The sequence below is a fragment of the Salmo salar genome, chromosome 14 (assembly GCF_965601325.2).
Source record: "Salmo salar chromosome 14, fSalSal1, whole genome shotgun sequence".
NCBI classification, from domain to species: Eukaryota; Metazoa; Chordata; class Actinopteri; order Salmoniformes; family Salmonidae; genus Salmo; species Salmo salar.
Window position 1 is genome coordinate 41,776,988 of NC_138304.1, and position 15,513 is coordinate 41,792,500.

At 43.2% G+C, this 15,513-nt stretch overlaps 2 protein-coding genes across 3 annotated transcripts in view; both read left to right on the forward strand.

Moving 5' to 3' along the window:
- Nucleotides 1-2,092: 2,092 nt before the first annotated feature.
- Nucleotides 2,093-6,248, forward strand: armc6 (armadillo repeat containing 6). Its single transcript, XM_014141031.3, has 8 exons — nucleotides 2,093-2,206; nucleotides 2,541-2,703; nucleotides 2,856-2,932; nucleotides 3,065-3,623; nucleotides 3,749-3,894; nucleotides 4,587-4,718; nucleotides 4,837-4,974; nucleotides 5,143-6,248. Exons 2-8 carry the CDS (start codon nucleotides 2,583-2,585, stop codon nucleotides 5,356-5,358), a joined length of 1,389 nt encoding a protein of 462 aa, XP_013996506.1. The 5' UTR covers nucleotides 2,093-2,206; nucleotides 2,541-2,582; the 3' UTR covers nucleotides 5,359-6,248.
- Nucleotides 6,249-6,415: 167 nt separating this feature from the next.
- Nucleotides 6,416-15,513, forward strand: part of slc25a42 (solute carrier family 25 member 42) — a 52,337-nt gene continuing 43,239 nt past the window's right edge. Inside the window, exons 1-2 of one of the 2 annotated variants that reach the window (XM_045694357.2) lie at nucleotides 6,416-6,915; nucleotides 14,314-14,475. In XM_045694357.2, the coding sequence (XP_045550313.1) occupies nucleotides 14,392-14,475 (84 nt within the window). In that variant the 5' untranslated portion in view covers nucleotides 6,416-6,915; nucleotides 14,314-14,391. Of the gene's footprint in view, nucleotides 6,916-7,251; nucleotides 7,972-14,313; nucleotides 14,476-15,513 lie in introns of those variants that run through there. The other variant, XM_014141246.3, reaches the window with a different exon arrangement.

The window sequence follows — 15,513 nt, forward strand, 5'->3', positions numbered from 1 at the left end:
TTCAAAGGGATCCAGTTTTTGCCAAATTAACATCAGATTTGACTTTTCATAGCAGGTTAGGAGAATTTACGCATCATGTTAAGGTTAGGAATAGCTAAAATGCAAAATAAATCTACTTTTGACATTAATTTGACAAAAGATTGATCCCTTACCCATGACACTTGCACCTACATGTCGACTGCATGAACTTTACTAAAATAATGTGATCTGCAGTTGCTCTTCACCAACTTCATCCTGCAGCCATCACCTGTGTTGAGGGAGGCTCTATTGTCAACCAATCATTATTTGTATGTTATTTTTACCCACAAGAATGTGACCAAATACATGACTGAAACAGGAGCTAGTTCATGTGTACAGTAAATATATACAAATAAATGTGATATTTAGGTTAAATGGGTTTCCATCACATTTTCAACTGATGGTTTACTGATGGTTTTGTCATAAAAACTGTTGTGTTAAATAGCAAATGTGCCTACTCTGGGCTTGCCACGTGCGCTCTAACCAACAACAGATACAGTGTGTGTAGGCTGTGCGGATAGGCTAGTCTGCATGATGAGATTATTATGGATAAAAGTGATCATGTATTTATTTGTCAAGCATTGATCATCATGTCACCCTCAATATTTATTGGAAAGCAGCATCAAGCTCATCACCGTGCACTTTCACCACCCTGTAAAGTTCATCATAAATTATTTAATCTGTTGCCTAATAATACAATTGTACCAAAACTTTCTGTTTCGTGGTTAGTATCTAGGTTTCCATTCAATTGGTGACAGATTTTCATGCAATTATTCAAAAATCTGCATAAAAACAATGTGCACATTTTCCCACCAGAGATGTTTCCATCATATTGACCTGTTGCAGATCAAATGCTGTGCGTGATGACATAGTACACACAAAAATACATTTTGCTGTTAAATTCTCATGTACCGAAAAAAAAACAACATACAAGTTAAATGGGTTTCCATCGCATTTTCAACTCTACTGATGGTTTTCTCACAAAAAGATGTTGCGTTATATAGCGAGTGTGCCCGCTCTGGTATTGGCAAGTGCGCGCTAGCCAACAGCTGTATCTGCGCGCTGTTGGCTAGAGCGCACTTATAGCCTACATGATGAAATTATTATGGATAAGAGCAATAATATTTGTATTTGTCAAACAGCAGTCAAAACATCATCGATCATCATGTCACCAGAATCAGATCCTCAATATTTATTGGGAAAAAGCATCAAGCTCATCACCTTGCACTTTCAGCACCCTGTGAAGTTAGTTCATCATAACTTTATTTCATCTGTAGCTTAATAAACTGCATGCTTCCCTGATAAGTCGTAGTGGGAAAAGCATCAAGCTCACCTTGCACTTTCACCACCCTGTTAAATTCTTCATAAATTAGTTAATCTGTAGCCTAATAAACTGCATGGTTTCCCTAGTCGTGGTGGGATCATCACACAACATTTGGTGTACAAAATCTATAATTCTGCACCTGAACAAGGCAGTTAACCCACTGTTCCTAGGCTATAATTGTAAATAAGATTTTGTTCTTAACTGACTTGCCTAGTTAAATAAAGGTTAAATTAAAAATAAATTAAAAAATCCAAGTTTACTTCAATATAATGGTTATTATATCAATACTTGCTAATAAAAGTTCTTCTGCCGCCATTTATTTTACTGACACAAAAAGATCCCATCATGTCAAATGAAGAAATCACAAGAAGTTGGTGGCACCTTAATCGGGGAGGATGGGCTCGTGGTAATAGCTAGAGCAGAGTAGGTGGCATGGTTTCAAACATATAGAAACCACATTTTTGACTCCATTTAAGGCAGCATCTACTCTTCCTGAGGTCCAAACACATTGACATTTATATTACACATAAAACAAAACAGTACTTCATATAACACTGTCACACCACCAGATATCCACAACACAAAATGTATGATACCACTCTACAACAATATTACCGTGTACGGGTTTCTCTTCACAGTCCATGCTGTTCCATAAAGTGTATTTTTATCTGATTTTCCTGCTTGCATTAGTTACCTTATGTGGAATAGAGTTCCTTGTAGCCATGACTCTATGTAGTACTATGTGCCTCCCATAGTCTGTCCTGGACAGATTAAGTTGGTTCTCCCCCCCACACGACATTTATTTAGTCGGTTACCTTACCACTCAAACGTGCCCATTATCAGCAGCACAGCCACCGGGCGGTGGTAAGTGATAAATGATCTATTATTTTGTGAAGTTCCCGGTAATTCTATTCTAAGTTAACACATTAGAAACGTATGGCTAAACGTATGTTTAAAGCATCTCGGCTATCTGAAAAATAGTTCGCTAGATACCGGTATCTATCTTTGTGTGCTGATGGCTAAGTTGAGCTAGCTAGCTAGGGGTGTCGCTAGCTAGTAAACGTGCTATCTTTAAGCAGGCGGTTGTTATCTGACGTTTGTGTCACCAGCAACACACAGCCCACAACAATGATCATGTTGGAGAAGACTGACTATGTTGGGTCCTTTCTGATTTTGCAATCGTTTTATTGCATTTCAGTCTTGGTCGTCGTCTCTTCGAGTTGAGCTGAACGTTGCAGACATGGCCTGTCGCAGGATCACACAGGAGACCTTCGATGCGGTGGTCAAGGAAAACATCGATGAGTTCGACATGGACACGGCGGAGGCCTTGAGAGAAGCGGTAGAACAGTTTGAGTCTCAAGGTATACTAACGTTACATGATTTGATCTGAATCTAACATTGTAGGAGCAACATGCTCGCCTACTGTAACTCAACCGTATGATAGGCAACGTATAAGATAAACCTCTGATCCTGGATGAATATTCCTTCTCTGTTTTTCCTCCATATTCCCCAGGGGTGGACCTCAGCTGTATAGTGAAAACTGTGCGGACAGCAGGTGATCACCAAACAGAGGAGCATGAGGTCCTTCAGGTTGGTATGGAGTATGTTCTGCACTGATGACAACACAACATAAGTCATCACCACATGCATCACATTTCACAGTACAGAAAAGTACAGGATGCCACCCATCATGCCACAGCTCTGTACTGTTTCTATTTACAGGCCCTGGAATCCCTTCAAATAGCATCTGACAGCAGTATGGCTGCAGATCTGAAACGCTTCACTGAGCAGTGTTCTCTTGGCTTCGCCCAGAGGCACCTGGCAGCCCAGAAAGATGCCTATCCTACAATCATCTCCTGCTGTAGAAAGACTCTGGATGAACAGGAGGCTCTGCTGGCCGCGCTCTCTGCCCTGGCCGCTCTGACAGATGGCCAGCCAGACCTCCTTGACTTGGAGGGCAAGGATCTCCTTGTGAGCATCCTTGGCATGTACCAGACAGACCCTGCTCTGATGTTAGTAGCCATCCGTACGGTCCGCCATTGCTGTTTGAAGCACGAGCAGAACAGGCAGGATTTGGTGAAGGCTGGAGTGCTGCCGTTGCTGACCGGTACCATAAAGCAACACACTGGACGCTCCGATCTGGTCAAAGAGGCCTGTAATGCCCTCCGGTACATGACCTTTGACGATGACATAAGAGTTCCTTTTGGACAGGCTCACGAACACGCCAAGATGATCGTTATGGAACACAATGGGTTGAAAGTCATTGTGGAGGCTGCTAAAGGTAATAGAAATGTCCAAAGGAAGATACTATGAAAGATAATGATATCTTTGAGTATTTAGGATGGTAGATTCACATGTTTTATTCTTGGTGAATCACCTCTTCCCTGTTTCTTTTCTCCCTCTCAGCACACCCAGAGAATACCCCTGTCCTCAGTGTGCTGTGTGCTACTCTGTCCAGCCTGGCCGTGAGGAACGAGTTCTGTCAGGACATCTGTGACCTGGGAGGGTTAAAGTTCATGATGACCCTGCTGGCAGACAGTTATGAGTCCCAGGTAAGTTATGCTGACAAAAGTGTCTCAGACCAGCCTTTTTCAAACCTCCTTGTGGACCCCCAGCCATTCCATGTATTTGAACTATTCCAGAACTAGCATACCTGATTCAACTTGTCATCAAGTGACTGTTTTTGACAAATTATTTCATAAGTCTTCACTAGAAACCAAATAGAAGCAAGCAAACGAAACGGGGAGGGACCTGTCTGAATTTGTCAATTAGAAAAACTCATTTTCGTAGCAAAACGTTTTCCCTTGTGGAACATTTTGCTACGGTGTGCAATTTTTTATTTGTTGTTATTGAACATTTATTTAACTACACAAGGCAGTTAAGAACAAATACTTATTTACAATATGTCGGCCTAACCCGGACGATGCTGGGTCAATTGTGCGCCGCCCTATGGGACTCCCAATCACGGCCGGATGTGATGCAGCCTGGATTCGAACCAGGTACTGCAGTGACACCTCTGTCTCTGACCACTGCACCACTCGGGAGACCCCTAATGCATACACCCCAGGTGTGCTAGTTCAGGGTTACAACAAAATATGTAAACATCTGGGGATCCCAGAGGAGAGAGACCCCACTCCCCCCCCAAAAGGCTACTTCAGACGACGTTTCTGTCTTTTAAATTTTACATGAGATTGTTTTGACTTGTTATCTGAATTGCTCACTAATTAGTTCACGTCCCTTCCAGGAGCTCACAAGGCAGGTACTCAGCGCTCTGAGGGCCATAGCAGGAAATGATGATGTGAAGGATGCTGTCACAAATGCCGGTGGAGTACAGCTCATCGTCATCGCCATGAACAGACACATGGGCAATGCTCAAGTGAGCCTTTCATTTCATGCAATTGACTGTTTTTGACAAATTATTTCATAAGTCTTTATTGTTTAAACATGTTATACATTTTTGTGGCTTTTATGTCGTGCCCATCTCTCCTGTCTAGGTGTGTGAGCAGGGCTGTGCTGCTCTCTCTGTCGTTGCTCTGCGCAAACCCAACAACTGCCAAGTCATTATGGAGGAAGGTGGTGCGCTGGCGGCTCTGCTGGCTATGAAGACCCATCCTGATGAGGTCAATGTGCAGGTAATACGAGGATACAAGAAGGAATCAGTTCCCCATCGGCACTACATAACTGGTGATCAAACCTTCTTTAGCCTGCTATCTTTATGTAATACCATCTCTTTGTCTCTCTCTGTCGCTCTGTGTGTGTGTGTGTGTGTGTGTGCGTGTGCGTGTGTGTGTGTTCCCCAGAAACAGGGATGTATGCTGCTGAGGAACCTGGTGGCGCGCATGACTCACTTCAACCAGCCCATCCTGGAGATGGGAGCAGAGGCCCTCATCGCCCAGGCTCTGGCGGCCCACCGGGACTGTGGCGACCTGGCAAAAGCTGCCCTCAGGGACCTTGGCTGCCAGGTGGAGCTCCGAGAGCTGTGGACGGGCAAGAAGGGCAGCCTCACCAGAGATTGACATTAAGGGCTGAAAGGCCCTCGGTCACCCATCCTGGTCTGGAGGATGTACAGGAGGTGCATGCTTTTGTTCCAGCCCAGCTATAACAACCTTGGTTAATTTAATTTATTGCTAATTTGAACAGGACACGTGTCAATTCAAAGCCGTAATAAAAGCTTACACACTCTGCAGCTCTCCAGAACCAGGGTTGGGGACCACTACACTCAGAACACCTGAACACAGTCAATAAAGCTGCTAATCCTAGTAAATGGCCTCATCCAAGTTTCTGATATGCCTGGGAAGCAGAGTTGTATGAAGGAGTACAGAGGGGGATAAAGCTGTTGGACTTGTGATGTTTTTAAATGTATTATTATTTACTGTACATATTTTTGTGGTTATTAGTTGTATTTTCACTTTTACAGCCATTTTCTTTCATCAGAATTTGTTTAAGTATTAAATCCTGAAAATGTAGTTTTATTTACCAGGTCTATTATAGTCTTGAAGTGTACTTAATTGAATGCAAACATGCTTTCTTGCACTCCGTTCTCTTTGTGCAGCTTCATTGTAATGTGGCTTTTGCCTGTACTCCCAAATTGTTTCTTTGCTTAGTTGGACATTTTAGATTTTAATGTGCATAACATGTTTTTTTCCCCCTGCAAACATTCCTTAACAATACTCTGCGGTTGGGTTAAATTAGAAATGAAGTAATTAAATTAATTGAAAATAGAGTACCTTTTTTCAAATATTGACTTCAATTTGACCCCAAACCTGCAACACTTTTACTCTTAAAGTGTCCATTTTTAAGTCTACCTGTTTGTCTCCTGTTATAGTAGGAAACTGGAAATGCTGATACATGCCTCTTCCTCAGAGAGACCGACACGTGAACAGTGTATTAAAACCAACTGAGTCATGATGTGGGCATTTTTTGGCTGATCTAAACTAGGTAATCTCTTTGCAGCTGCACAATATTAATCTAAAACATGAAATCTGATGTGTGTCTGATTTAGACTGTCCATTGGCTTGAGGGTGTTCTACCTGCGTTCGCATGTATTTGTGTGAGCGAGAGGGGAGAAAGAAAAGTAGACACCAATACACTGCTGAATGCTCATGCGGTGCGTCAAGTGCAAGGACGAACTTGGGAGTGAATCCTAACCTCCATTTATGAAAAAAATTAAATATGCATTGATGTCAGTAGGAGACTGAGTCAAAATTAATCTTAAGTGGAAGTTAAGATTCACCTGTTGATGGACAGCAGAAGCATTCGGCAGTGTGCTGGTGTCTGATTTTCTTTCATGACGTTACTGTTGGCACCCTGCAGCTGAAAGTAGCTAAACTGGATGTGTGTACAGTACCGTACTTCTAAACTGTGAGAGTGGCTGAGCTTTGGTGTGTGTATGGGACTCTTCTATGTTTGAGTGAACTAAAGAATGTTGTTTACTGAGCTCCCATTGGTTAGTGACAAGAAGGGGATGAGTTGTTCAGACTTTTTTTTTAGGATACTGTTCTCTCTGCCCTACAATGATAAAAGCTTTAGAACCAGTCTGAGGGGTTGCCCAGCAGTCAGGAACACTGGTCACAGTAATGTTTACATACTGTTTTACTCACTTTATATGCATATACTGTATTCTACTATAGTCATGGCTCATCCTATATAATGATTTTTTTTATTTTCTGGATTATGTGTGTATTATTTTTATTGCTATGTTTTACTGCATGGTTGGAGCTAGCAACACAAGCATTTCGATGCACCTGCAATAACTAAACATCTGCGTACTCAACCAGTAAACTTTGATTTTAAGGACTAGGATAAGATGAAGATGGATAAAACATGTTATGCATGAACTTCATCTCTATATTGGACAGTGCTCTATAATCCTGGTCCTGGAGGGTTTACATGGTGTGCATAGATGATAGATGATAGATGATAAATTGATTAACTCACCTGCTATTCAATTTATCATCTATAAGGGGAACTCACATTCTGCAAATAGAGACATGGCACTTTGTGTTGCACATTGCAGGCAGAACATTAACTTTCAACTCTATATATGTGAGCCCTCTTTTGTTATTTGAATTTTTAGTAACAAAATTCATAGAAGACTCACAAAAACTCCGATTCCCAACAAAAGCTTTTCGTTTATTACGTTAACGCCCCTCAAACGGACCTATCGAAGCATCCGCCACCTCCCAATGACTTCACTTCCCACTATCCCACCGCACTCGCCCTTGCAAAGCTTGCTACTAGCGGTGTCACAGCAGATACAAAACAGCATGGAAGGTGACAGTTACTAAAGTCATAGTTGGGGCAATGAAACAGAAAATAATGTTACAGACAGTGCCTCCAGGATCTGAAGACGTTAGCTACACGAAAGTGTTCAACTTTCAAGAGTTTTATATTCAAAACGTGGACACACTTTGAACATTGTCGTGACAGATCGCTATTTAGCTAGCTTGCTAACCCTGCTAGCTAAGTTATTTTGGTGTGCAGAATCAAATCGATAGCCGTCGCTAAACTCAAGAACGGCGTAGGGTGGAGACAGGCTGCCAACTGAATATTTAAATAAAACGTCTAAATTAATTTAAAAAATAAGGAAACCCTGAAGGATCCACCGGGGGTGCTAGGATATCGACAAGGTAAGATATCAATGCTTGTGTAACTGCTTATAAAATTAACAACAAGTTGAACCAGTGTCCGCATAGAAGGGAACGGGTCTCCTGCTATGCCTAGATGCTGTTTCAACAACCAGTCGCTAGCTAGCATGATCTGCAGTGCGTATATATAGGTTAGTTACCCTGGCTAGTCACTAGTTAAGATGTCTAGTTTGCTAACATACATGTAGCGATGACACTCCAGCAATAGAAAAGTTGTCCCTCTGTCAACTTCTGGTGCCTTTGTCACTGTGCAGCCACTTGTCCAATGTCACTGTTATTTTGTGTGTGTGTGTATATATATATATATCTGATCTGGAAGAAGATAGAAATCCTAGCTAGATAATCCTTTGCTGCCTAAATATGTAACGCTTATGTAAACATTCAGAATATCGAGGTTACATTTACTATATGGTGTATAACTTGTTATAGGCCTATTTTCCAATACATTTGGTAGGTGTGTTAGTACAGTAAGCTAGATGCAGATTGAACCCCAGATATGTGATAACAGTGCATTCGGAAAGTATTCAGACTGCTTGACTTTTTCCACATTTTGTTACGTTACAGCCTTATTCTAAAATGGATTAAATCGTTTTTTCCCTCATCAATCTACACACAATACCCAATAATGACAAAGCAAAAACAGGTTTAGAATTTGGATTGTGAGCATCCTGCGCAGCTATTTTCAGGTCTCTCCAGAGATGTTTGATCTGGATCAAGTCCGGGCTCTGGCTTGGCCACTCCAGGACATTCAGAGACTTGTCCCAAAGCCACTCCTGCATTGTCTTGGCTGTGTGCTTAGGGTCGTTGTCCTGTTGGAAGGTGAACCTTTGCTCCAGTTTGAGGTCCTGAGCGCTCTGGAGCAGGTTTTCATCAAGGATCTCTCTGTACTTTGCTCCGTTCATCTTTCCCTCGATCCGGAATAGTCTCCCAGTCCCTGCCTCTTAAAAACATTCCCAAATCATGATGCTGCCACCACCATGTTTCACCGTAGGGATGGTGCCAGGTTTCCTCCAGACGTGACACTAGGCATTCAGGCAAACGATTTTAATCTTGGTTTCATCAGACCAGAGAATCATGTTTCTCATGGTTTGAGAATCCTTTAGATGCCTTTTGGCAAACTCCAAGTGGACTGTCATGTGCCTTTTACTGAGGAGTGGCTTCCGTCTTGCTACTGTACCATAAAGGCCTGATTGGTGGAGAGCTGCAGAGGTGGTTGTCCTTCTGGAAGGTTCTCCCATCTCCACAGAGGAACTCTGGAGCTATGTCAGAGTGACCATCAGGTTCTTGGTCACCTCCCTGACCAAGGCCCTTCTCCCCCGATTGCTCAGTTTGGCCTGGTGGCCAGCTCTAGGAAGTCTTGGTGGTTCCAAACATCTTCCATGTAAGAATGATGGAGGCCACTGTGTTCTTGGGGACCTTCAATGCTGCAGAAATATTTTGGTGCCCTTCCCCATATCTGAGCCTCGACACAATCCTGTGTCAAAGCTTTACAGACAATTCCTTTGACATCATGGCTTGGTTTTTGCTCTGACATGCACTGTCAACTGTGGGACCTTATATAGACAGGTGTGTGCCCTTTCCAAATCATGTCCAATCAATTGAATTTACCACAGGTGGACTCCAAGTTGGATGATCAATGGAAACAGGATGCACCTGAGGTCAATTTTTAATCTCATTGAAAGGGTCTGAATGCTTATGTAAATAAGTTACTTCTGTTTTTTATTTCATACAAATTTGCCAAAATGTGTAACAAACTGGTTTTGCTTTGTCATTATGGGGTTGTGTGTGTGTGTGTGTGTGTGTGTGTGTGTATTGATGAGTATTTCATTATTTTCAGAATAAGGCTGTAAAGTAACAAAATTAGGAAAATGGGAAGAGGTCTGAATACTTTCTGAATGCACTGTATGTTTCCGTTTCTGGGATTTACACGTTAAATTATACAAAACGCTGCCATAGATGTTTCAACTAACTTGCTCTTGGCGATACTGTCTAGGTTCTCAATTCGGGGGGAAAAGGTATCTTTTATAAATGTCCGTGTCCAGTTGCAGAAATGACCATGTCCACTCTACGAGAACTCAAAGATATTAAATCTATGTTTTGTATGGAGTGTGCCTCACTGCCGCGTCATATAGAAACGACTAGTTCCTGCAAAGATGCTGGGAAATCCTAGATGTGCGGCAGCTAAGATGGTGAGGAACTTCCTTGCGTGGTACAAAGCATTAGGACTGGGAATTGACAGGGACTTCACGATACTTAGTTGCCGATAGGATATGTATAGCAATTTGATACTGTGATGTGATTGCAATTTGATGTTCCAAACATATTGCTCATCATATGTCTGCTGCAGAGAGACAAGAGAGAGCCATGAGAAAATGAGTTTTAGGTCTGGGATCAGCTCTTTCTAGTACAGCAGGCTTAGACTAGTTTGGGGAATTGTCTACTGTACCAACACACCTACCCATGTAAGTCCAATTAAATTGCTATTTTTAAAGGATTACTTAGAAATAATTGAGTAAAAATACAGTACTCCATTGTGACTGTATGTTCATGACATGTAGCGTGACAACCCATGAATATGTTCCTCAGGTCTTCTGTTGTCATGGCAGAATGCAGCTGACACGTCACATTTCATGACTCAGGAGCATACACATCAAACAAAAACGTGGTGACGGACAGGATGGGGCTATTTTTATTTATTTATTTCACCTTTATTTAACCAGGTAGGCTAGTTCACCTTTATTTAACCAGGTAGGCTAGTTGAGAACAAGTTCTCATTTGCAACTGCGACCTGACCAAGATAAAGCATAGCAATTCGACACATACAACAGAGTTACACATGGAATAAACAAAACATAGTCAATAATACAGTTGAAAAAAGAAAACAAAAAGTCTATATACAGTGAGTGCAAATGAGGTAGGACAAGAGAGGTAAGGCCATGGTGGCGAAGTAAGTACAATATAGCAATTAAACACTGGAATGGTAGATGTGCAGAAGATGAATGTGCAAGTAGAGATACTGGGGTGCAAAGGAGCAAGATAAATAAATACAGTATGGGGATGAGGTAGGTAGATAGATGGGCTGTTTACAGATGGGCTATGTACAGGTGCAGTGATCTGTGAGCTGCTCTGACAGCTGGTGCTTAAAGCTAGTGAGGGAGATATGAGTCTCCAGCTTCAGAGATTTTTGCAGTTCATACCAGTCATTGGCAGCAGAGAACTGGAAGGAAAGGCGGCCAAAGGAGGTGTTGGCTTTGGGGATGACCAGTGAGATATACCTGCTGGAGCGTGTGCTACGAGTGGGTGCTGCTATGGTGACCAGTGAGCTGAGATAAGGCGGGGCTTTACCTAGCAGAGACTTATAGATAACCTGTAGCCAGTGGGTTTGGCGACGAGTATGAAGCGAGGGCCGACCAACGAGAGCGTACATGTCGCAATGGTGGGTAGTGTATGGGGCTTTGGTGACAAAACAGATGGCACTGTGATAGACTGCATCCAGTTTGTTGAGTAGAGTGTTGGAGGCTATTTTATAGACGACATCACCGAAGTCGAGGATCGGTAGGATGGTCAGTTTTACGAGGGTATGTTTGGCAGCATTAGTGAAGGATGCTTTGTTGCGATATAGGAAGCCGATTCTAGATTTAATTTTGGATTGGAGATGCTTAATGTGAGTCTGGAAGGAGAGTTTACAGTCTAACCAGACATCCAGGTATTTGTAGTTGTCCACGTATTCTAAGTCAGAGCCATCCAGAGTAGTGATGCTGGACGGGCGAGCAGGTGCGGGCAGTGATTGATTGAATAGCATGCATTTAGTTTTACCTGCGTTTTAAGAGCAGTTGGAGGCCACGGAAGGAGAGTTGTATGGCATTGAAGCTCGTCTGGAGGTTAGTTAACACAGTGTCCAAAGAGGGGCCAGAAGTATACAGAATGGTGTCGTCTGCGTAGAGGTGGATCAGAGAATCACCAGCAGCAAGAGCAACATCATTGATGTATACAGAGAAGAGAGTCGGCCCGAGAATTGAACCCTGTGGCACCCCCATAGAGACTGCCAGAGGTCCGGACAACAGGCCCTCCGATTTAACACACTGAACTCTATCAGAGAAGTAGTTGGTGAACCAGGCGAGGCAATCATTTGAGAAACCAAGGCTGTCGAGTCTGCCAATAAGAATGTGGTGATTGACAGAGTCGAAAGCCTTGGCCAGGTCGATGAATATGGCTGCACAGTAATGTCTCTTATCGATGGCGGTTATGATGTAAGGGGTAGCAGGAAGTTTGAGAGGGAGGGTGAGGGGTGGGGGCTGTTGGAGTGCTTTTTCTGCAGTTTGGTATTTGGCCATGCTGTAGGGATGCCAATATTAGTTGCCACTGACTACGCCATCTTCCAACAGCCCCCGTTTGTTTGCTCTCTTTCTAGGCTCATCCCTCTATACTTCTCTTTTCATCCTTCATTCTTCTTGCTGTTCCTAGAAGGCGGTTCAGTCTGGGTTTCAAGAATGGGTAATTTTGCAGTGTAATGATTAATTGAAAGACCTGTAGGTTAGCCTAGATATCCTCGACAGAGATGATTTAGCTTGCTTTGTTTCTTCTCTCAGAGTAGGATGAGGTGGAGTCCCTCTGTGGGCATACACAGTTTATTCTGTGTCTGACTGCCAATTCCATATTTTAGTTTAGTCACTCCTTTTCTTTTTTATGTAGTGCACTTTGTTCCCTTTGTTGTTTGCGACGTGACCCTGAGAGAAAAAATCTAATAAAAGTGTGTGTGTGTGTGTGTGTGTACACGCCTGCACAATATAAGAGTACCGGTAGATGTGAGCTCTACTATTTGGTAGAGTTGTCACCAGTATCAAGACACTCAGAAGTATCGTGGCAAGGTAACAAAACATGAATCTCACTTCATTTCTTGAAGAAAACAGTCCAAATGTTGGAAAAAACAGCCTCATGTTGTCACCTTTTGTTTATTTTGCAAATTTGGTATCATAGTATGGTGATGCTGGAATCGTGACGACCCTAGTGTATGGTGTTCTTCAGTGTCGCCTCTGCCTTGGACAGACACCTTTCACCCAGAAAGCAGCAGCAGCTTTGTGCTGTGCCAGTCCAGAGGTGCTTCTGTTGATGAAATGTTGCCCAGTAACTTATTATAGCCCTGAGATGTAGGGCAGACAGACAGAGGGGTAACTCAAGTAGCCTGTTGCTCTCAAATGTCTCTCTTCATTCTTTCAATGTTAACGCTCAGTCTGGATACATTGTGGTGGAAACATTTAAATGTCCTTTCCTTTTATTTAGTTGTCATAAACTCCAAGTGAGATCTTTGTCAAAGCAGCCGTGAATGTGTAGAAAACACCATACAGCAACTTTTCTGTTGATGGCTAAATACAGGGCTAGCCTAGACCACCAACGGTTGTGTAAATACAGGGCTAGCCTAGACCACCAACGGTTGTGTAAATACAGGGCTAGCCTAGACCACCAACGGTTGTGTAAATACAGGGCTAGCCTAGACCACCAACGGTTGTGTAAATACAGGGCTAGCCTAGACCACCAACGGTTGTGTAAATACAGGGCTAGCCTAGACCACCAACGGTTGTGTAAATACAGGGCTAGCCTAGACCACCAACGGTTGTGTAAATACAGGGCTAGCCTGGACCACCAACGGTTGTGTAAATACAGGGCTAGCCTGGACCACCAACGGTTGTGTAAATACAGGGCTAGCCTGGACCACCAACGGTTGTGTAAATACAGGGCTAGCCTGGACCACCAACGGTTGTGTAAATACAGGGCTAGCCTGGACCACCAACGGTTGTGTAAATACAGGGCTAGCCTAGACCACCAACGGTTGTGTAAATACAGGGCTAGCCTAGACCACCAACAGTTGTGTAAATACAGGGCTAGCCTAGACCACCAACGGTTGTGTAAATACAGGGCTAGCCTAGACCACCAACAGTTGTGTAAGGGTGGAACAGAGAGCTCTCTTTGACAGGGGCATTACTCCTGAAGGCAAAGCCTCTCAGAGTCTTTATTAATGTGCCCTGATTAGTTAGTGAATTATTAATTGAGCTGTCGTCCATAGAGTTTCTGCTCTGTTAACCCATTCGTTGTCATGTCAATTGATCTACAGGGATTTGGAGTACTGTAGAAAATATCTGTTCAGCGGGGCATTGGTAATTGTTGTTGTGTGACCTAATTCTAGTGTCTTGTCAGTGTTGCATTTCAGCTGACAAACAGTGGCACTCAGTAGAGAGGTTGCTTGAGACAAGAATCTGCATTGACATGATCATTCATGTGTTTTCCCCTCTCTGTTTGTCCCTTGGGCCTTGCCGTTCCTTGTTTCAGGTAGTTGGCGTTGCCGCCCCCCGGTGGCCGGTGTGTATGAGTGTGGGCAGCGGCTGGTGAGCGTCGTAGTCCACGGGGATGGGGAATGGAGTCCAGCAACACCAGGCAACACCACTCACACAAGGAGAGGTGCTGCCACGGCCCTCTGACAGCCAGGCAGAGGTAAGCTGTAGTTCAATGTGTTCATTGGCTGGGGCCTGGAGTTTTGCCCCGTCTGGTCATGTGATTAGGAAAAACTCAAACTTTGGCTCCATTATTGACCCAACTCTTAATTCCAAGTCCAACCTTTGCAGGTCTACATATTGTTTTGCGTAGGGGCTAGGAGCCGGTTTGGAATAAGGCCATTTCCCCACCATAACTATAGCTTCCAATGGCTTTCCTTTGTGTGGAGGAAGGTCATGCCTTAACCTGGACAAGATAATACGTTTTTCCTGACTAAAAACAATTTCTTAATGCAAGACAAACAGTAGGCATTAACAAAATAACTCAAAGCCATGATATGAGGATATGCTTTGCAAAGATAGCCTATATTCTGTATTGGCTCTATTCTGCTCCTTCTCCCCCCTAGTGGCGTGCAACGAGTTTATCATATAGAATATCAAGGTACAGCTGTCTGTTGTTTACAGTCAGTTCACAACATTCTAGGAGTGATTTAATGCCAGTAACAAGAGACTTCTATGTTCAAACAGGGCCACATTCTTCTATCTTGTTTTTCTGCTATTGACTTCTTGTCAGAACTTATTTTATGACTCATCGTCAGGGCTGGCTATCTTTTCTCGTCTCTCACACACACACGCACACACAGTCGACACACACTGGCCTATTTCCCAGTCTCTCTTACTTTTTCCACTTGAGTGTGTTTGTTTGTTCTTACATTGGCTGTTGTGTGAGATGTCTCAGGAATGGAGTGAATGAGGACAGATGAGATTGGGATGAGCTGAGCCAGTCCATTCAGCTGGACAGACAGCCTCCCCCAGTCCTTCCCTCTTTTTTTTCTTTGTTTCTCTATTTTTCCTTCTTTCTGTGCCTCTCTCTCTCTCGGCTCTCTCTCTCGGCTCTCTCTCTCTCTCGGCTCTCTCTCTCTCTCGGCTCTCTTTCACTCTCTGCTCTCTTTCACTCTCTGCTCTCTTTCACTCTCTGCTCTCTTTCACTCTTTCGCTCTCTTTCACTCTTTCGCTCTCTTTCACTCTTTCGCTCTCT

Excerpts from the sequence above, each read along its gene's own strand:
- armc6 (XM_014141031.3), top strand. The coding sequence starts at position 2,583 with ATGGCCTGTCGCAGGATCACACAGGAGACCTTCGATGCGGTGGTCAAG. Across the intron at positions 2,704-2,855 it reads AGAACAGTTTGAGTCTCAAG|GGGTGGACCTCAGCTGTATA; the intron begins GTATACTAACGT and ends CATATTCCCCAG. Across the intron at positions 3,624-3,748 it reads CATTGTGGAGGCTGCTAAAG|CACACCCAGAGAATACCCCT; the intron begins GTAATAGAAATG and ends TCTCCCTCTCAG.